Source organism: Nerophis lumbriciformis, linkage group LG36 (assembly GCF_033978685.3).
Source record: "Nerophis lumbriciformis linkage group LG36, RoL_Nlum_v2.1, whole genome shotgun sequence".
Classification (NCBI taxonomy): domain Eukaryota; kingdom Metazoa; phylum Chordata; class Actinopteri; order Syngnathiformes; family Syngnathidae; genus Nerophis; species Nerophis lumbriciformis.
This window is the reverse complement of record NC_084583.2, coordinates 20,521,620-20,544,260: the sequence shown is the minus strand read 5'-3', so window position 1 is coordinate 20,544,260 and position 22,641 is coordinate 20,521,620. Positions and strand designations below refer to the sequence as shown.

General features: G+C 40.7%; 1 protein-coding gene across 2 annotated transcripts in view; it reads right to left on the bottom strand.

Annotated features, from left to right (window-relative positions):
- The window catches only part of arl3l1 (ADP ribosylation factor like GTPase 3, like 1), a 34,970-nt gene that overhangs the window by 1,984 nt on the left and 10,345 nt on the right, over positions 1–22,641 (bottom strand). For both annotated transcript variants that reach the window (XM_061930236.2, XM_061930237.2), the window contains exons 3-5: positions 16,703–16,819; positions 16,558–16,608; positions 7,554–7,739 (exon numbers count right to left, since the gene is read on the bottom strand). In XM_061930236.2, the coding sequence (XP_061786220.2) occupies positions 7,554–7,739; positions 16,558–16,608; positions 16,703–16,819 (354 nt within the window). The remainder of the gene's footprint in view (positions 1–7,553; positions 7,740–16,557; positions 16,609–16,702; positions 16,820–22,641) is intronic.

Below are 22,641 nucleotides of genomic sequence, written 5' to 3'. Positions count from 1 at the left end.
AGCAGGACGGTGGCCATGGAAGTCGGAACCCGCTAAGGAGTGTGTAACAACCCACCTGCCGAATCAACTAGCCCTGAAAATGGATGGCGCTGGAGCGTCGGGCCCATATACCCGGCCGTCGCCGGCAGCGAGACGCGCTTGGAGGTGCGCTCAGCGCGGCTCCCATATGATTGCGCACTGGTGTGCGTCTGGGTCGTGACAGCGTGGCACGCGAAAGTCTGTGCTGCATTGGATCAGTCTCCTTTCTTTAACAGGCAAAAGCTTTATAACCTCAGTGAGGTTATAAAGCTTGCGCACCAAACACGAAGCAAGGCCATGGTGCAGGAGAACAAAGGACTTCTTTCATTTAAGGTTTGTGATAAACCATCAAACTCATTCGTTAAAAGGACTCTATAGTAATATAAAGCGAATTTTTCTGGACATTATCATGCAAGAAAAGTTTATTTTTGGGACCGCGATCACCGCGTAATGATTTTTAAAGGTTGCATTACATTATTAACTGTCCCATGTGATCAGCCAGTGCGATTGGAAGTCCATGCTCAATTATTGCCTCCGTAAATAAAACTTCGGCATTCATCACATCCAAAGAATCTGTTTGGCCGACGAAAAACGTTGAAAGTTTTCCACTTGTATCGCTAGCAAGGGCATTAGACTTGTGTTTTTTTGTCCCAACGTGGTCTTTTACATCGCTAATTCCTCCGTGTCCGATCGAAAAATCTTGTCTGCACAAGGTGCAATTCGCGTAGTTTTCACCCTTTTTTTTTTTTTTTATTAATATTAGATATATAACAACGGGCGGATGGCGGGCGGGTGCAGTTCTGATCAAACGTTACATCGGGTGGATGGCGGATGGTTGACGACTTTCTGACGCGGTTGCGGATGAAATAAATTGCCTATCCGCGCATCTCTACTATACGCCTATACGGTATAGTGTTCTGTGGTTACTTTTTGGTTGGCCAAGCGGACGTGACGACAGGCTGTCCCCACTCAGATCCGCACAGACCTGGAGGGGGCGTGCCTTAAGTCCGGCTGGAAATCGGCAGAAATTTGGAGAATGGTTGTCCCAGGGAGAGGCAGTGAAATTCGGGAGGGTTGGCAAGTATGAGATATTCTCACTTCTTTTCTTTTGTCGAGCACAAAGAAAAGAACATTTTAGTTAAATGTAAGTTGTGTCTTGGATCAAAGATCCCGTCTACTGCCCAAAACAACAATTCAAATCTGCCTGGTTAGGCTCTGTGTATGTCACGTGTGCCTTCCTTAGGTGAAGCCAGCTTTACAGCTATGTTGTTGATTGATTGATTGATTGATTGAAACTTTTATTAGTAGATTGCACAGTACAGTACATATTCCGTACAATTGACCACTAAATGGTAACACCCAAATAAGTTTTTTAACTTGTTTAAGTCGGGGTCTAGATACAGATATATACTATCAGATATATACTAACATCATAATACAGTCATCACACAAGATAATCATCAGGGTATATACATTGAATTATTTACATTATTTACAATCCGGGGTGTGGGATATGGAGTGGGGGGGGTTAGGTTTGGTTGGTATCAACACTTCAGTCATCAACAATTGCATCATCAGAGAAATGGACATTGAAACAGTGTAGGACTGACTTGGTAGGATATGTACAGCAAGTAGTGGACATAGAGAGAGAGAGATCAGAAAGTATAAGAAAAAGTGACTACATTTGATTATTTACAATCCGAAGAGGTATTATGTGGAAGGGAGGGTGTTAGTTTAGGGTTGTAGTTGCCTGGAGGTGTTCTTTTAGTGCGGTTTTGAAGGAGGATAGAGATGCCCTTTCTTTTACACCTGTTGGGAGTGCATTCCATATTGAAGTGGCATAGAAAGAGAATGAGTTAAGACCTTTATTAGTTCGGAATCTGGGTTTAACGTGGTTAGTGTTAGTGTTATTATGCTGTTTGTTACTTATGTATGTTATGTTGCAGATATTTAAAATAGTTTTGTCAATTTGTTCTGGCCTGAAACAAATTGGCCTTTGAAACATATCTTTGTCTTTGTGTGTTGTATGTAGAGCACATTGCTTAGCAGAGTTCAGTGATGTATGTCAAATTGATCAACAGATTGTATTATTCTCCAGTGCAATAACAGTACTGAAATGAAGGCTAAAAGGGCATTAATGGGAGCTTTAAAAAAAAAAAAGAGTAGAAGAAGTAACTAAATAGTTACTTTTCACAGTAACGCATTACTTTTTGGTGTAAGTAACTGAGTTAGTAACTGAGTTACTTTTGAAATAAAGTAACTAGTAACTGTAACTAGTTACTGTTTTTCAGTAACTAACCCAACACTGATAGTAAAGCATCAGAAAATACATTGCAGTACACTAGTCAGTAGAGGTGGGATTTTTTTGGCATCTCACGAGTCGATCTAATTACAATTCCTGGGGTAATGATTCCATTCAACACGATTCACAATCGAAACCGATTCTCGCAATGTATTATTTGGTAAAAGAATTAGAATAATACCTTTTCAAAACAGGTTACAAAACCTCCTTTTGGTTGACATATGTAAATATGTAATATGTATATGTATGCAGCGAGTAAGCGTGGACATGGCCTCATAACATATTTTTTAAATAACTTTTTAAAAAGTTTTTTTTTTTTTTTTAACAAAGTATGAATCTGTTTTTTTTTAGCACTCCTACTCTTCAGTAATACTCACTTGCTTGTCTCTTGCTTGCAATCACATTCTCCATTTTTAATCAATAAAACTTCACTTAATTTGTGCTTCGCCAATAAAAAAATCCTATATGATTCGGGGGCGGTACCTCTGGATTGGCAGACCGGGGTGGTGGTTCCTCTCTTTAAGAAGGGGAACCGGAGGGTGTGTTCTAACTATCGTGGGATCACACTCCTCAGCCTTCCCGGTAAGGTCTATTCAGGTGTACTGGAGAGGAGGCTACGCCGGATAGTCGAACCTCGGATTCAGGAGGAACAGTGTGGTTTTCGTCCTGGTCGTGGAACTGTGGACCAGCTCTATACTCTCGGCAGGGAGTTTGCCCAACCAGTCTACATGTGTTTTGTGGACTTGGAGAAGGCATTCGACCGTGTCCCTCGGGAAGTCCTGTGGGGAGTGCTCAGAGAGTATGGGGTATCGGACTGTCTGATTTTGGCGGTCCGCTCCCTGTATGATCAGTGTCAGAGCTTGGTCCGCATTGCCGGCAGTAAGTCGGACACGTTTCCAGTGAGGGTTGGACTCCGCCAAGGCTGCCCTTTGTCACCGATTCTGTTCATAACTTTTATGGACAGAATTTCTAGGCGCAGTCAAGGCGTTGAGGGGATCTGGTTTGGTGGCTGCAGGATTAGGTCTCTGCTTTTTGCAGATGATGTGGTCCTGATGGCTTCATCTGGCCAGGATCTCCAGCTGTCGCTGGATCGGTTCGCAGCCGAGTGTGAAGCGACTGGGATGAGAATCAGCACCTCCAAGTCCGAGTCCATGGTTCTCGCCCGGAAAAGGGTGGAATGCCATCTTCGGGTTGGGGAGGAGACCCTGCCCCAAGTGGAGGAGTTCAAGTACCTCGGAGTCTTGTTCACGAGTGAGGGAAGAGTGGATCGTGAGATCGACAGGCGGATCGGTGCGGCATCTTCAGTAATGCGGACGCTGTATCGATCCGTTGTGGTGAAGAAGGAGCTGAGCCGGAAGGCAAAGCTCTCAATTTACCGGTCGATCTACGTTCCCATCCTCACCTATGGTCATGAGCTTTGGGTTATGACCGAAAGGACAAGATCACGGGTACAAGCGGCCGAAATGAGTTTCCTCCGCCGGGTGGCGGGGCTCTCCCTTAGAGATAGGGTGAGAAGCTCTGTCATCCGGGGGAAGCTCAAAGTAAAGCCGCTGCTCCTCCACATCGAGAGGAGCCAGATGAGGTGGTTCGGGCATCTGGTCAGGATGCCACCCGATCGCCTCCCTCGGGAGGTGTTTAGGGCACGTCCGACCGGTAGGAGGCCACGGGGAAGACCCAGGACACGTTGGGAAGACTATGTCTCCCGGCTGATTCTTTAAAGTAATTCTACTAAAGATGAATTGTTCCATCGTTTTTCCAATCAAGTGATCAATTACAATAGTTCAGTACGTAATGCACCACATTGATACCTTTTATTCAAAACAAGACTGTCAGGCTTGTTACTGACAGTTTGGTTATGTTTGGGTTTTCCTCTGTGTTTGTGTTTATTTCCTGTCAGCGCTCTTATTTTGGTTCCATTTCCTGCATGCATCCCTAAGCGCTCGTTTCCCCCACCTGTCCTTGATGGCCAGCCTGGCACACCTGGTTGCAATTGCCAATCAGGCTACTATTTATGCCTGCCTCGCCCTCCAGTCAGGGCTCGATGATTGTATCCTGTAGCCTGTTTCCTGTTATCCTGGTTCTTGTTGGCTGTTCTTGTTTTCTCTGCAGATGCACTATTTTGTTTTTTGACATTAAAGTCATGTTTTCCTGTGCTACGCCTGCCATCTCTGCATCTTGGGGTTCAAGACCGACATTAGTCCCTGACAAAGACAACAATAATAACAATAACTTCTGCAATATGTAGCAAGTTACTATAAACGCATCAAAGTTTATAACAAAGCGCAGTCAAGAATTTTATTACAAAATGTGGTTGATTATTACAAAATGTGGCTGATTATTACAAAATGTGGCGCTACAGTGGTGAAAAAAACAACTTAAGGTGAGGTCCTAATTATTCACTATTTACATAAATAATCTTGGACAGAATATTCCGAACTCAACTTTCCATTTCTATGCTGATGATACTGTCATATACTGCACGGCACCAACTCCTGCTGAGGCTTTTAAATATCTACAATATGCATTTGACAGAGTACAAGAACAACTTTGCTGTCTTCAACTGGTTTTAAATGCAGAGAAAACAAAGTGTATGTTCTTTACCACATCAAAAACTGTAAGATCAGCACTGTGTGAGAACGTTTGAACAAGAAATGGGCAACAAATTATGTTAGTATCTGCTAGGGATGTCCCGATCCAGGTTTTTGCACTTCCGATCCGATACCGATATTGTTTTTGCACTTCCGATCCGATACCGATACTGACCGATACTGGCCTATCCGAGCATGTATTAAAGTTTAAAGTTATTTAGCCTACTTAGTTGTCAGAATCATGTTGAAAAGGGTTTTAGTACTCTTGATAACAACTAGCCAGCTGAATTAGGGGAGTTTGAATAATACACAATGGTTGGTAACAAGAAACTGACCTGTTTATTCAAGGATAAACACAAAATAGACAAAATTATACATGACAAACAGAAATGGCATCATTGAAACAAGGGCTGGGCGATATGGCCTTTTTTTAATATTGCGATATTTTAAGGCCATATTGCGATACACGATATATATCTCGATATTTTGCCTTAGCCTTGAATGAACACTTGATGCATATAATCACATCAGTATGATGATTCTGTGTGTTTTGATTGATTGATTGAGACTTTTATTAGTAGGTTGCACAGTGAAGTACATATTCCGTATAATTGACCACTAAATGGTAACACCCCAATAAGTTTTTCAACTTGTTTAAGTCGGGGTCCACTTAAATTGATTCATGATACAGATATATACTATCAGATATATACTATCATCATAATACAGTCATCACACAAGATAATCACATTGAATTATTTACATTATTTATAATCCAGGGTGTGGAGGGGGGCGCCGGATGTAAGTGTCAAAAAGACAGCCAAAAGAGTTTGATATGAGAATAAATCTAAAGTTAAAATATAGGGTAGAAATGCACCCATTTGCAGGAAATGTAGTCTTGATTTTCAAAATGTTCTTTCAAGGCTTGCATGTCTACATTAAAACATTCTTCTTCATACTGCATTAATATATGCTACTTTTAAACTTTCATGCAGAGAAGGAAATCACGACTAAAAAAAATCACAAATTTTTTCATACGGTGTTGATATGGAAATTTTTGCCTCAGCATTTTGATGGTGTGGACGTGTGGCACCGAATGGAGATAAGCGTCTCGACAGACGTTACAATATTTGAACAATGATGACGAAAACTGTTTTCTCTGTCGTGTCCGTGTGTCGAAAATTGTTATTTTTTTATTTGATTTTGTGCGTGGCATATAATTGCTATGCGCAGAGGACGCTCGAGCAGTGCGCAATTGCACAGGCGCGCACCTTAGAGGGAAGGTTGATCACACGGCTGCGCTAGCATCACAGCTAACGTTAGCCATGCTGCTACCTCTCTGCTGGGATAGGGCGTATACGTATGTGACGTATGACGTGACAGTATGTGACGTGTGTAAGAAGGTGCGCTTGCTGTCTGTGAGAGGGAGACACAGGAAAGAGTGAGAAGAGCCTGTCGTGTAATGCCAGCAGCTAAAAGCAACTGCGTGAGAATCCACAGACCTGTGGATGTGTTGAAGGTGTGCTGGAAAATGCGGAACGGAAATTAGGGAGCAGCAGAAAAGTGGAATGTATTATTTAAATCGGTGCGTTGGAAAACACGGACCGGTGTTTTTTTTTTAAACTGGATCTGGATCGGCATTTTCCCATGCCTTGCCGATACGCATTTTTAGGCAAATATCGACGGCCGATCCGATCCAAATATCGGATCGGGACATCTCTAGTATCTGCTTTTAAATATTTAGGATTTTTAATTGATGACCACTTGAGTTTAAGAGCACATTCAGTATGTTGTAAAAAACTGAAACTTTTACTGGGATTTTATTATAGAAACAAGTCTTGCTTTTCTTTTACTGTGAAACAGAAATTGGTGGAAACAACTTTTTTACCAGTTATTGACTATGGAGATGTGTTGTACATGAATGCTACTGCTGGTTGTCTGCACATGCTGGATAGTGTGTACCACGGGGCACTGACATTCATCACCAACTTACTCACCATTGTGTGTTATACTCAATGGTTAACTTACTCACCATTGTGTGTTATACTCAATGGTTAACTTACTCACCATTGTGTGTTATACTCAATGGTTAACTTACTCACCATTGTGTGTTAAACTCAATGGTTAACTGGACATCTTTATGTGCTCGACGCCTCAATCATTGGTATGTGTTCATCTACAAAACCATTCTGGGTATCACTCCATCTTATCTGTCTTGTCTTTTAACAAAGAAACATGGAAGTCACAATCTTCGTTCAATGGATGTTCTGCAATTTGTCGTCCACAAAGTAAGAACTGAACCGGGCAAGAAAGCATTTAGGTTTTCAGCACCGAAGGCTTGGAATAACCTACAATCGAATATTAAACTTCAAACCCTAGTTACGTTGAATGAGTTTAAAGCTTCTGTGAAAGGATTGCAGTCTACCTTGTCTGTATGCACATGTGTCATGTCAGCAAGTTTTAATGATGTAAATGCGATGTTTTATGTGTTTACTGTTTTTAATGTAACCTTGCTGCTGCCCTCTTGGCCAGGTTTCCCTTGGAAAAGAGATCTTTGATCTCAATGGTATTTTTACCTGGTTAAATAAAGGCTAAGTAAAAATAAATAAAAAAAGGTCAGTTCGGCTGCTAAATTTGGAGCTGACCTGCACTCCTTCCCCAGACACGGCTGAGCAGGCCTGGATCTGCCACTCCCGGTCTCTGTACGTATGGAGGTTGAGACCTTCTGCGATCTCACTGGCCGGCGATGCAGTGGCCAAATCCTGTTTATTGGCAAAGATCAGCACCGGGACGCCCTTCAGGTTCTCCTCGTCAATCAGCTCTGATAACTCCTGCAAAGCAGACGTGCGTCAGATAAAAATCACTTTAGCAAAACTTTTTGTTTATTGAATCGTTTTGTACTTTGTCAGACTTTTCTATTCAGGAAGGGTGCAGAATATTACTGTTAATTTTCTATATTGGACAATTTCCAAAATACGTATCATGTACAAATACGGCAGGGTAAGTGTCTTACTCAAGGTAATTCAAAGGGCTTTAAAAACGCCTAAAGTTACAAGACAGAGAATCAAATCATGAATAGAATTGCTGCATAATAGGCTGTATTTATATTATTCACATGTGAATACTGCTGTATAATAGACTGTATTTATATTATTCACATGTGAATAATGCTGTATAATAGACTGTATTTATATTATTCACATGTGAATAATGCTGTATAATAGACTGCATTTATATTATTCACATGTGAATAATGCTGTATAATAGACTGTATTTATATTATTCACATGTGAATAATGCTGTATAATAGACTGTATTTATATTATTCACATGTGAATAATGCTGTATAATAGACTGTATTTATATTATTCACATGTGAATAATGCTGTATAATAGACTGCATTTATATTATTCACATGTGAATAATGCTGTATAATAGACTGTATTTATATTATTCACATGTGAATAATGCTGTATAATAGACTGTATTTATATTATTCACATGTGAATAATGCTTTATAATAGACTGTATTTATATTATTCACATGTGAATAATGCTGTATAATAGACTGTATTTATATTATTCACATGTGAATAATGCTGCATAATAGGCTGTATTTATATTATTCACATGTGAATAAAGCTGTATAATAGACTGTATTTATATTATTCACATGTGAATACTGCTGTATAATAGACTGTATTTATATTATTCACATGTGAATAATGCTGTATAATAGACTGTATTTATATTATTCACATGTGAATAATGCTTTATAATAGACTGTATTTATATTATTCACATGTGAATAATGCTGTATAATAGACTGCATTTATATTATTCACATGTGAATAATGCTGTATAATAGACTGTATTTATATTATTCACATGTGAATAATGCTGTATAATAGACTGTATTTATATTATTCACATGTGAATAATGCTTTATAATAGACTGTATTTATATTATTCACATGTGAATAATGCTTTATAATAGACTGTATTTATATTATTCACATGTGAATAATGCTGTATAATAGACTGTATTTATATTATTCACATGTGAATAATGCTGTATAATAGACTGTATTTATATTATTCACATGTGAATAATGCTGTATAATAGACTGTATTTATATTATGCACATGTGAATAATGCTGTATAATAGACTGTATTTATATTATTCACATGTGAATAATGCTGTATAATAGACTGTATTTGTATTATTCACATGTGAATAATGCTGTATAATAGACTCTATTTATATTATTCACATGTGAATAATGCTGTATAATACTGTATTTGTATTATTCACATGTAAAAAATACCTCAGTGTTTATTGTCTATTGTGAGCGAACAGTGGTGCTGAATTTCCCCAAGGGATCAATAAAGTACTGTCTATTCTATTCTAAATTGAAATCATTATAAAAAATAATCATGAATTCAAATCAAATCAAAGAGTCAGTTCAGTTGTAACCCCTTAACCTCAGGGAAAAACGGCACTCCTTTGAGAACAAAAATGTACCGATTCTGGACAGTAAGGACGGATGGTACGAGAGAGGAGTGAGGGAAGCCATCTATGTCAAGGTTGAAAAAAACTCTCTAAACAGAGGAGGTGTGCGACACCACTTGTCTCCCACATACAACACTGTCCTTTCAACCATTCCTAAAAGACTCTGCAATTGAGCCTCTAACAAATGTGAGAATGAGATATTCTTAAGTGTTCTTTCTTAAACCATAGTCATGTTTAAATCAGCTAGTATTTTCCCATGTAGTGCGTCTTCTCGTGATCTCCTTGCTTTTATCTTATGTCCGTTAGTAAACTCTTTGTTTGGTCTTAAGGGCTCCAGTTGGTCGGCTCACAGTGCTGTTTTGGCAAGTTGTTATCTGTTTTGAAGAAGCAGCCGTGCTCCTTTCTGGGCGAGAGGGGCTGTTTTCGCTCTACATAAACTGACTCTTTTGGTTTGGATTTAGACCTCTTCTTGCTGATGCTGATGCTGATGCCAGCCCTACATTGTAAGGGCTGGTCTCCTGAAGCTTCAGTAAAACGTGTTATTGTATCATTCTGTCTCTGGGGTCCTTTTTACTCAACATATATGTCATCCAAAAGAACTTGGGATTGACCAGTGTGTTTTATTCCCTGAAAGGAAGACTAGTCGCGCGCAACAATTTGGGGGCTTGTTCGGGATGACACGTTGAGGATTGCACGTTTCTTGTACTCTTCTGGACAGACTCACCTGGCGCCAAAACAGAAATCAAGGTAAGCAGAGCCTTTTGTAAAATCTGCAATAGGAGTTTGTAATGAAGTCTGTAAGTCAAACAATGTTTTTGACCACATGGACAGAATTGTAATATTATAGGACTTCAAAAGAACTTGGGATTGACCAGTGTGTTTTATTCCTTGAGAGAAAGACTGCTCGCGTGCAACACAAATAACAGGAGTTAGAAACATTTGTGCCATTTGTTTACAACTGAATGGAATGCTTACGCAAGGAATTCAGACTATTTTGGACTGGTAGTAGTCGATCCACAGCGATCGTTCTGCCACACCATACCTCAACGCTAACGAGGGGAATTTACATTTCAACGACTGTCGTTGGCTTTGACAGTTAGGATTGCTCGTTTGCATTAAAAAGTTTGTTTTTCTCACTACGGCAGGGCGAAACCATCCTTGCCCAGCAACACCCTCCTGGTTTTTTGGAGTACCAGCTGCTGGACTAGATCTGACCAATCTAAGTCTATAAGCACAAACTGATGAAGTCTACTCGGATGAGCGGCGAAATGTCTTCCAAGACAAACCAAACAGTCTAGTTGCGATCGATTGAATGCCCTGAGATGACCCCTTAACAAATAATATAAATCCAATGAATCCATTCAGGATACCCAAACTTGTTAACATAAAACACTGTATAGAGAATAATTAAAATTTTACATGCAAAAGACAATTAAAGTGCATATACAGTTGTACCTTAACCTACGAACTTAATTGGTTTGACGGAGCTCTTAATTCAAAACACTTGTATCTCAAGTCATCGCCCATTGAAATTGATTGTATAAAAACAATACATTAAAATGTACTACAAACCATTACAGTAGTTTTATAGTAATGCAATGTAATGTAATAATAATGTACTGCATTTACCTTGCAGAGTGGACTTTTACTTTATCTCCTTTAAAGGGGAACTGCACTTTTTTGGGGAATTTTGCCAATCGTTCACAATCAGTATGAGGGACAAGAACACACATGTCTTTTATTTTGGTTTCGCCCTATCGTAGTGAGAAAAACAATTGTTGAGATGCAAACAAGCAATCCTAACTGTCAATGCCAACGACAGTTGAAGTGTAATTTCCCCTCGTTAGCAATGAGGTATTGTTTGGCAGAACAATCGCTGTGATATCCAATAACTGTCCAAAACAGTAGGAGTCACCCATGTTAGCACTCCATTCAGTTGTAAACAAATGGCACTAAGGAGCATCTGTGACCAGAATGTTTCTAACTCCTGGTATTTGTTGGGAGGCTAAATTGCAGATTATTTTAGGAATGGTTGAAAGGACAGTGTTGTATGTGGGAGATATGTTCAGGGATGGTTTTTCAACCTTGCCATAGATGGTTTCCTTCACTTCTATTCCATACCATCCGTCCTCCCTGTTCAGAATTTGGACATTTTTGTTCTGAAAGGAGTGCTGTTTCTCCCTGAGGTGCAGGTAGACAGCTGAGTCTTGGCCTCAAGAGTTCGCCCGTCTATGCTGTGCCATACGTCTGCTTAGTGGTTGTTTTGTTCCCGAATATATGAATCATGACACTGAATAGCATACACCAGATTGTTTTTGTTGGTGTGGGGTGTCCGGTCTTTAGGATGCACTAGTCTCTGTCTCAGGGTGTTGCCTGGTTTGAAGTGTACTGGTTAAAAATTATTCTGAGTTCCTCAGATAGACCTGATACATATGGAATGACAATATGTTTGTGTCTGTTCACTCTGTTCTTGTTATTTCTGGAACTGGATGCACCTTTCACAAACGACCATCTGTGGTACCCACAGGTTTTGAGGGCTTCACTCAAATGCCTATGCTCTTTCTCTTTGGCCTGTGGGCTGCTAGGAACATTATTAGCTCTGTGTTGTAGGGTTCTGATAACGCCCACTTTGTGTTCTAGTTGGTGGTGTGGGTCAAAAAGTAGGTATTGATCAGTATGTGTGGGTTTTCGGTAAACACCGACATGGAGAGAACAAGGGCCTGCAAAGTTAATCTGCAAGGTCATTCTTTAAACAAGTCTCTTACAGACTAGTCTGTCGTGCTTGTTTGTGCTTTTAAATGCTCATATATTTACACCATCCCTCTTCCGGGCGGTCTTGAAATGGTATATGGTCAGTATTTATATAGCGCTTTTGCTATACCTGCATAATACCCAAAAGAGTTTGGCATTATACGTCACATTCAAAATGCTGGCACAGCCGCTCTACCATCTGAGCAACACTCTCCTATTATTAACTACGATATATTATTACTCACTAAACTGGTGTATAAACTGCACTCTATCATTCTAAGAGCTCTTTCAAACATTCAGTACAGCTCAGGAATCTCGTTAGGTTGTATACAAGTACCTCAAAAAAGTGACTCCCAATGCTTTACCGCTCTAGTTTATGTGAATTATGCTTGCCTTTAACTTTATATTGTGATGTTGTTCAGAAAAATAAAAACGATGACAAATGTGATAACAAATAGACTTTTCTGTAGTTCGTCTACACGCTGTTGTGTGTAAGTCAATTTAAATACGTTTTAAAGGGGAACTGCACTTTTTTTTTTGGATTCTGTCTATTGTTTACAATCATTATGAAAGACATGACGACGGATGGATTTAAAAAAAATGCATTCTAATTTGTGAATAAACATTTAAAAAAAAATGCCCCCGATGTCGCGTGGACATCGGGGGCGGTACCTCTGGATTGGCAGACCGGGGTGGTGGTTCCTCTCTTTAAGAAGGGGAACCGGAGGGTGTGCTCTAACTATCGTGGGATCACACTCCTCAGCCTTCCCGGTAAGGTCTATTCAGGTGTACTGGAGAGGAGGCTACGCCGGATAGTCGAACCTCGGATTCAGGAGGAACAGTGTGGTTTTCGTCCTGGTCGTGGAACTGTGGACCAGCTCTATACTCTCGGCAGGGTCCTTGAGGGTGCATGGGAGTTTGCCCAACCAGTCTACATGTGCTTTGTGGACTTGGAGAAGGCATTCGACCGTGTCCCTCGGGAAGTCCTGTGGGGAGTGCTCAGAGAGTATGGGGTATCAGACTGTCTGATTGTGGCAGTTCGCTCCCTGTATGATCAGTGCCAGAGCTTGGTCCGCATTGCCGGCAGTAAGTCGGACACGTTTCCAGTGAGGGTTGGACTCCGCCAAGGCTGCCCTTTGTCACCGATTCTGTTCATAACTTTTATGGACAGAATTTCTAGGCGCAGTCAAGGCGTTGAGGGGATCTGGTTTGGTGGCTGCAGGATTAGGTCTCTGCTTTTTGCAGATGATGTGGTCCTGTTGGCTTCATCTGGCCAGGATCTTCAGCTCTCACTGGATCGGTTCGCAGCCGAGTGTGAAGCGACTGGGATGAGAATCAGCACCTCCAAGTCCGAGTCCATGGTTCTCGCTCAGAAAAGGGTGGAGTGCCATCTCCGGGTTGGGGAGGAGACCCTGCCCCAAGTGGAGGAGTTCAAGTACCTCGGAGTCTTGTTCACGAGTGAGGGAAGAGTGGATCGTGAGATCGACAGGCGGATCGGTGCGGCGTCTTCAGTAATGTGGACGCTGTATCGATCCGTTGTGGTGAAGAAGGAGCTGAGCCGGAAGGCAAAGCTCTCGATTTACCGGTCGATCTACGTTCCCATCCTCACCTATGGTCATGAGCTTTGGGTCATGACCGAAAGGACAAGATCACGGGTACAAGCGGCCGAAATGAGTTTCCTCCGCCGAGTGGCGGGGCTCTCTCTCCCTTAGAGATAGGGTGAGAAGCTCTGCCATCCGGGGGGAGCTCAAAGTAAAGCCGCTGCTCCTCCACATCGAGAGGAGCCAGATGAGGTGGTTCGGGCATCTGGTCAGGATGCCACCCGAACGCCTCCCTAGGGAGGTGTTTAGGGCACGTCCGACCGGTAGGAGGCCACGGGGAAGACCCAGGACACGTTGGGAAGACTATGTCTCCCGGCTGGCCTGGGAACGCCTCGGGGTCCCCTGGGAAGAGCTGGACGAAGTGGCTGGGGAGAGGGAAGTCTGGGCTTCCCTGCTTAGGCTGCTGCCCCCGCGACCCGACCTCGGATAAGCGGAAGAAGATGGATGGATGGATGGCATTTAAAAAAAAGGGAGGTCCTCCATTTCGCCCATAAAATCCAATAAATAACCATTCAAGAAGAGCCAACAATAATCCATTTACATTTTGTGACTTGAATATCAACCAAGTATTAATGATATTGTTATTATAAGCGCTAACAAAGACAAACTATTTATAAATATGTGAATTTTAAATGGTATTATAAATGTGCCCGTTACTACATTACATATATACTTACATCATGTATACAAAACCTAATGGAGGTGTGTGGATGTATTTTTAAGGGCTCTATAAAGTTAAAAAGTTAAAGTAGCAATGATAGTCACACACACACTAGGTGTGGTGAAATTATTCTCTGCATTTGACCCATCACCCTTGATCACCCCCCGGGAGGTGAGGGGAGCAGTGGGCAGCAGCGGTGGCCGCGCCCGGGAATCTTTTTTGGTGATTTAATACCAATTCCAACCCTTGATGCTGAGTGCCAAGCAGGTACAGGCGATATTGCATGACTCCCATAGCATACCTGCCAACTTTTGAAATCAGAAAAACCTAGTAGCCAGGGTCCAAGAGCCGCAGGCCCCGGTAGGTCCAGGACAAAGTCCTGGTGGGGGGTTCCTTCGCCCCCCGACGCAAAATGATTATTAGCATTCAGACAGGTTAAAATGTTGCTAAAACCATCACTTTTCTATCAGTCACAGTGACTTTTCAAAACAAAAATATTACAGCAAAAATCATATGGGTTGATTGACATGTTTATTCTGTTAGCTAACTTCAATAGTTTGAAATTATTTTGACAGTTAATGCCAGTTATCCTGTCAACCTTTCACAAGACTTCAATTTGTTAATTGAAAGTATAAACAGTATAAACACTTTTTACAGTAAACAAATGGTAAAACAGTACTAAACAATTCCATAAAAAAAAAAATTGGTGTCATTATTAACTTTCTGTCCAAGCTTGTATAATCTACTGCCTTGTTCAATTGTAAAAAATATTCTGTGCCTAAAATTCACATTTCTATCACAATTATCATACTGTAAACATGGTAAGCTAACTTCATTAAAATTAATAGTCCTGTCAATAGCATGGAATTACAATTCAAATGTAGTTTTTTTGTAAGCCTTTCAAAAGAATTCAAAATATGAAAAATTAATGAAAATGAATTTAAGCCATCAGACACTTGAAAAGTGGCACATCACATCTCTAATGTAATCATTTGAACTTTTCAACAGAAATAGCACTGCAAAAATATTAAGGACATATTTCTGTATTTTGGTAGTTATGCTGTCAACATTTAACAAGATTTCTTCAACTTGGACTTGAAAGCATAAATAGTATAAACACTTTTAACAGTATAACAGTACTAAACAATTCCAATAGATAACATTGGTGTCATTACCTTTTTGTTTGCTCAATTATTGCCTCCGTAAATAAAACTTCGGCATTTATCACATCCAAAGAATCTGTTTGGGCGACGAAAAACGTTGAAAGTTTTCCACTTGTATCGCTAGCAACGGCATTAGACTTGTGTTTTTTTGGTCACAACGTGGTCTTTTACATCGCTAATTCCTCAGTGTCCGATCGAAAAATCTTGTCTGCACAAGGTGCAATTCGCGTAGTTTTCACCCTTTTTGGAACGGATAATTATTCCCGGATAGGCTTTTGAATATTCTTCACGGAATGACTGCAGTTTTCTTTTCGGTTTAAGACTCGTATGCGATTTTTCTCCGGCTGATTCCATGATCGTTCGCTCGTTTGGAAACAATGGCCTCGTGCTTGGCAGCGGTGCTATAAATAGCCTCGCGCATGGCATTCGGAATGGCTCGATAGGAAGTTAGGGGAAGCAGTGTCGATTGTCATTGTTGTTACGCGATTTCGTGAATAAAACGTTTAAAAAATTTTTTTTTTTAATTAATGAAAAACCGTATTTTTTATCACTGCAACCGTAACCCGGAATAGGTTGATGAAAACCGTACTAATTACGGGAAAACCGGAGTAGTTGGCAGGTATGCCATAGGCTCCAAGCTCTAAGCAAACTTTTGATCACATGTATTTAATATTGAGAATGCAAAGAGAAAAAAACAAACAACATCTATCGTCAAGTATCTTATAATGATTGTGAATGATAAGCAAAATTCCCCCCAAAAAGTGCAGTTCCCCTCTGAGGCTTTGCTGTATCATAGTTGTGTGAAAATGCAAATGTGACATAAAGCTACAATTATATTTGTGGCCTCATCAGTTTACAAAATATGCTTCATTACAGACGGTTTGAAGTTTTTTGTTACATTTTTCGGAACCATTCCCCAAATTGTGCGCCGTAATTTCAAAATACTACACAAACTCACCAGTCCTGTTTCCTCAAATCGCTTTTTGTCTGCACTGTCAATGACATAAATCTGAAAGAGAGCAACAAATCCTTTATTTGTCTCTGCATCTTTAATCAGACTGCAAAAAAGTGTATTTTATTCACAATACATTAACGTTACTTACCAACAGATCTGTGTTCTCCAGATACTTTTTCCAGAAAGTTCTGATCTTCCTTTGCCCGCCAATATCCCACACATTGAGTTTCATGCCGTGAGACGCCACACTTTTTATGTTGAAACCCTGACAAGGAAACAAATCAAAATTAAAGCTGCAAGCAGCGTTGGTCGGGCCCGCGTAATTGGCAGGAGCTAGTCCTAAGTGTCCCAATACTTTTGTCTACTTTTAGTCTGAAGTGTCCCAAGACTTTTGTCTAGTGTACCTACCTTGTCTGCATTGTGTGGGCACGTTGGTGCTTCCTGCTTTTAAGCAGCCATATTAAAAAAACAGCACCGCAGGAGCATCAGTGCAGCGGGTCTTAGAAGGGTCATAAAATCAAAACCGGAGCAGGTATCACAACTCTTTCACCAACTTTTAATCAGAAGGGTTCAATCTCTCTCCTGTGTTAGTTTGAAGCCAAAACAACAAACGCGCTCAGAGGAGATAATGTTTGAAGAAAAGAGACGTGTTTTTACATAAATGTTGTGTTGAAGGGGGAATAGCAAACTTCCTGTATATTTTTGCTGGGGGTTGTCAATTTATGAAATGTAGGTCTAAGTGAGACCTACGGAGAGGTTTTTGTTTCATGTCTCTCCGACCTTCCCAGTGGGAGTTACAGGCAGTTTTGTAATTTTTTTCTTCCGAGGAGCAGTTTTTTGTTCGTTTTATTAAAAAATTGCTGTAGAGCACAATTTTTAGATTTGGGGTTAGGTTTTTTCAATAGATCACAGTTTTAGCCAGTCCTGATGTGTGTGTTAAGTTTGGTGAGTTTTGAAGCATGTTAAGGGGGTCAAATTACAGCTCAAAGAGGCAAAAGTGACTGTTTTTAGTACTTTTTTGTCTTGAAGGGGGAATTGCCAACTTCCTGGTGATTTTAGCCCGAAGACATACAATTATGAGAACTAGGTCTAAGTCAGACCTACATAGAGGTTTTTGTTTCATGTCTCTCCGACCTTCCTAGTGGGAGTTACAGGCAGTCTGTTTTTTTTTTTTCCTAGGGGGCGCTAGAGCGCAATTTTTATCAAAAGACAATTTTCGCAGGTCCTGATGAGTGTGTCAAATATGGTGAGTTTTGAAGCATGTTGAGTGGGTCAAATTAGTGTTCAAAGAGGCGGCGGAATAATAATAATAATAATAATTAAAGCTGCAAGCAGCGTTGGACGGGCCCGCGTATTTGGCAGGTGCTAGTCCTAAGTGTCCCAATACTTTTGTGTAGTTTTAGTCTGAAGTGTCCCAAGACTTTTGTCTAGTGTACCTACCTAGTCTGCATAGTGTGGGCACGTTAGTGCTTATTGCTTTTAAGCAGCCATCTTGAAAAAACAGCACCGCAGGAGCATCAGTGCAGCGGGTCTTTGAAGGGTCATAAAATCAAAACCGGAGCAGGTATCACAAAACGGTTCTGTTATTCTATGCACAAGGGTTTAATAGCTCTCCTGTGTTATTTTGAAGGCGAAACGACAAACGCACTCAGAGGAGATAGATTTTGAAGGAAGGTGACCGGTTTTAACAAAAATGTTGTATTGAAGGGGGAATAGAAAACTTCCTGTTGATTTTTGCTGGGGGTTGTCAATTTATGAAATGTAGGTCTAAGTGAGACCTACATAGAGATTTTTGTTTCATGTCTCTCCGACCTTCCCAGTGGGAGTTACAGGCATTTTTGTAGTGTATGTCTTCCGAGGAGCAGTTTTTTATCAGTTTTATTGAAAAATTGCTGTAGAGTGCAATTTTAGAATTTGGGGTTAGGTTTTTTTATTACAGCACAGTTTTTGCCAGTCCTGATGTGTGTGTTCAGTTCGGTGAGTTTTGAAGCATGTTAAGGGGGTCAAATTACAGCGCAAAGAGGCAAAAGTGACTGTTTTTAGTACTTTTTTGTCTTGAAGGGGGAATTGCCAACTTCCTGGTGATTTTAGCCCGAAGACATACAATTATTTTGAACTAGGTCTAAGTCAGACCTACATAGAGGTTTTGGTTTCATGTCTCTCCGACCTTCCTAGTGGGAGTTACAGGCAGTCTGTTTTTTTTTTTTCCTAGGGGGGGCTAGAGCGCAATTTTGATTTTTGGGGTTCGTTTTTTTTATCAAAAGACAATTTTCGCAGGTCCTGATGAGTGTGTCAAATATGGTGAGTTTTGAAGCATGTTGAGTGGGTCAAATTAGTGTTCAAAGAGGCGGCGGAATAATAATAATAATAATAATTAAAGCTGCAAGCAGCGTTGGACGGGCCCGCGTATTTGGCAGGTGCTAGTCCTAAGTGTCCCAAGACTTTTGTCTAGTGTACCTACCTTGTCTGCATTGTGTGGGCACGTTGGTGCTTCCTGCTTTTGAGCAGCCATCTTAGAAAAACAGCACCGCAGGAGCATCAGTGCAGCGGGTCTTTGAAGGGTCATAAAATCAAAACCGGAGCAGGTATCACAAAACGCTTCTGTTAATCTATGCACAAGGGTTTAATCTCTCTCCTGTGTTAGTTTGAAGCCGAAAGGACAAACGCGCTCAGAGGAGATAGTTTTTGAAGGAAGGTGACCGGTTTTTCCAAAAAAATTGTTTTGAAGGGGGAATAGCAAACATCCTGTAGATTTTTGCTGGGGGTTGTGAATTTATGAAATGTAGGTCTAAGTAAGACCTACATAGAGGTATTTGTTTCATGTCTGTCCGACCTTCCCAGTGGTAGTAACAGGCAGTTTTGTAGTTGTTTTCTTCCGAGGAGCAGTTTTTTATCAGTTTTATTCAAAAATTGCTGTAGAGCGCAATTTTTGGATTTGGGGTTCGGTTTCTTTATTAGATGGCAATTTTTGCCAGTCCTGATGTGTGTGTTCAGTTCGGTGAGTTTTGAAGCATGTTAAGGGGGTCAAAATACAGCTCAAAGAGTCAAAAGTGACTGTTTTTAGTACTTTTTTGTCTTGAAGGGGGAATTGCCAACTTCCTGTAGATTTTAGCCCGAAGACATACAATTATGAGAACTAGGTCTAAGTCAGACCTACATAGAGGTTTTTGTTTCATGTCTCTCCGACCTTCCTAGTGGGAGTTACAGGCAGTCTGTTTTTTTTTTTTCCTAGGGGGCGCTAGAGCGCAATCTTGAGTTTTGAGGTTTGGTTTTTTGATAAAAAGTTTTGCCGTAAATTACTGATGTGTGTGTAAAATTTGGTGAGTTTTGAAGCATGTTAAGGGGGTCAAAGTAGTGCGCAAAGCTGCGGAAGAATAATAATAATAATTAAAGCTGCAAGCAGCGTTGTTCGGGCCCGCGTATTTGGCAGGTGCTAGTCCTAAGTGTCCCAATACTTTTGTCTACTTGTAGTCTGAAGTGTCCCAAGACTTTTGTCTAGTGTACCTACCTTGTCTGCATTGTGTGGGCACGCTGGTGCTTCCTGCTTTTGAGCAGCCATCTTACAGAAACAGCACCGCAGCAGCATGAGTGCAGCGGGTCTTTGAAGGGTCATAAAATCAAAACCGGAGCACTTAATTAAAAAAGGCTTCTGTTGTTGTATTCACAAGGGTTCAATGTCTGTCCTGTGTTATTTTGAAGGCGAAACGACAAACGCGCTCAGAGGAGTTCGTTTTTGAAGGAAGGTGACCGGTTGTTACAAAAATTATTTTTTGAAGGGGGAATAGCAAACATCCTGTAGATTTTTGCGGGGGGTTGTCAATTTATGAAATGTAGGTCTAAGTGAGACCTACATAGAGGTTTTTGTTTCATGTCTCTCCGACCTTCCCAGTGGGAGTTACAGGCAGTTTAGTAGTTTTTTTCTGCCGAGGATCAGTTTTTTGTCAGTTTTAGTAAAAAATTGCTGTAGAGCACAATTTTTAGATTTGGGGTTAGGTTTTTTCATTAGATCACAGTTTTAGCCAGTCCTGATGTGTGTGTAAAGTTTGGAGAGTTTTGAAGCATGTTAAGGGGGTGAAATTACAGCTCAAAGAGGCAAAAGTGACAGTTTTTAGTACTTTTTTGTCTTGAAGGGGGAATTGCCAACTTCCTGTTGATTTTAGCCCGAAGACATACAATTATGAGAACTAGGTCTAAGTCAGACCTACATAGAGGTTTTTGTTTCATATTTTTCCGACCTTCCTAGTGGGAGTTACAGGCAGTCTGTTTTTTTTTTTTCCTAGGGGGCGCTAGAGCGCAATTTTGATTTTTGGGGTTCGGTTTTTTTATCAAAAGACAATTTTCGCAGGTCCTGATGAGTGTGTCAAATATGGTGAGTTTTGAAGCATGTTGAGTGGGTCAAATTAGTGTTCAAAGAGGCGGCGGAAGAATAATAATAATAAGAAAGAATAATAAAACGAACGAATAACAATAGGTCCTTATGTCCCATTGCATAAGGACTCCCTGTGGGAGTCCTTTTGCAATGGGCCATGGCGGGCCCTAATAATAATAAAACCTTAGAATAACAATAGGTCCTTATGTCCCATTGCATAAGGACTCCCTGTGGGAGTCCTTTTGCAATGGGCCACTGCGGGCCCTAATAATAATAAAGAATAATAAAACCTTAGAATAACAATAGGTCCTTATGTCCCATTGCATAAGGACTCCCTGTGGGAGTCCTTTTGCAATGGGCCATGGCGGGCCCTAAAAATCATCATCACAACATCTCTGTGTGTGTGTCAGCAGCAGAGTAACAACGTGCAGGAAGGGATTAAAGAGTACGGTCACTGTGTTAATCTACTGCCGTTTTTCATAACAACACTTGTCACCGGGGCCGTCTAACAGCTAATGAACACATCCCAGGATCAGACGACAAGGATCAACTCCAATCTGTGTGTTTGTAAATCAGGTTTCATTTGGATTGTTGATTTTTTTGATGTTGTACTGTAACAGAAAACTAGTAATATTTGCATGTTGAAACCACACGTTTGGCTAATGTTTAGTGGATAGATGAGGCCTTGGCAATCATTTTGACTTGGGGGGCCAAATTTAGAAAAAAAATGTGTCTGGGGGCCGGTATATCTGATTTTTAGGAACATTAATACAAAAACTCATAATAATGTCTGATTGAATGCGAAAAACGTTATGACAGACCGCCTTAAAAAACGGAACGACATTTACATTTTTGTTTACTGAATGAGACGCCCAGAATGTACATGAAAATAAAGAATGTGGGATTCACTATATTAAAAATGAACGATAAAACCCTGATTATTGACAATATATCAGTGACGTGCGGTGAGGTTGATGGCTGGTGAGGCACTGACTTCATCACAGTCAGATTTACAAACATACAGGTAAAAGCCAATAAATTAGAATATTTTGAAAAACTTGATTTATTTCAGTAATTGCATTCAAAAGGTGTAACTTGTACATTATATTTATTCATTGCACACAGACTAATGCATTCAAATGTTTATTTCATTTAATTTTGATGATTTGAAATGGCAACAAATGAAAATCCAAAATTCCGTGTGTCACAAAATTGGAATATTACTTAAGGCTAATACAAAAAAGGGATTTTTAGAAATGTTGGCCAACTGAAAAGTATGAAAATGAAAAATATGAGCATGTACAATACTCAATACTTGGTTGGAGCTCCTTTTGCCTCAATTACTGCGTTAATGCGGCGTGGCATGGAGTCGATGAGTTTCTGGCACTGCTCAGGTGTTATGAGAGCCCAGGTTGCTCTGATAGTGGCCTTCAACTCTTCTGCGTTTTTGGGTCTGGCATTCTGCATCTTCCTTTTCACAATACCCCACAGATTTTCTATGGGGCTAAGGTCAGGGGAGTTGGCGGGCCAATTTAGAACAGAAATACCATGGTCCGTAAACCAGGCACGGGTAGATTTTGCGCTGTGTGCAGGCGCCAAGTCCTGTTGGAACTTGAAATCTCCATCTCCATAGAGCAGGTCAGCAGCAGGAAGCATGAAGTGCTCTAAAACCTGCTGGTAGACGGCTGCGTTGACCCTGGATCTCAGGAAACAGAGTG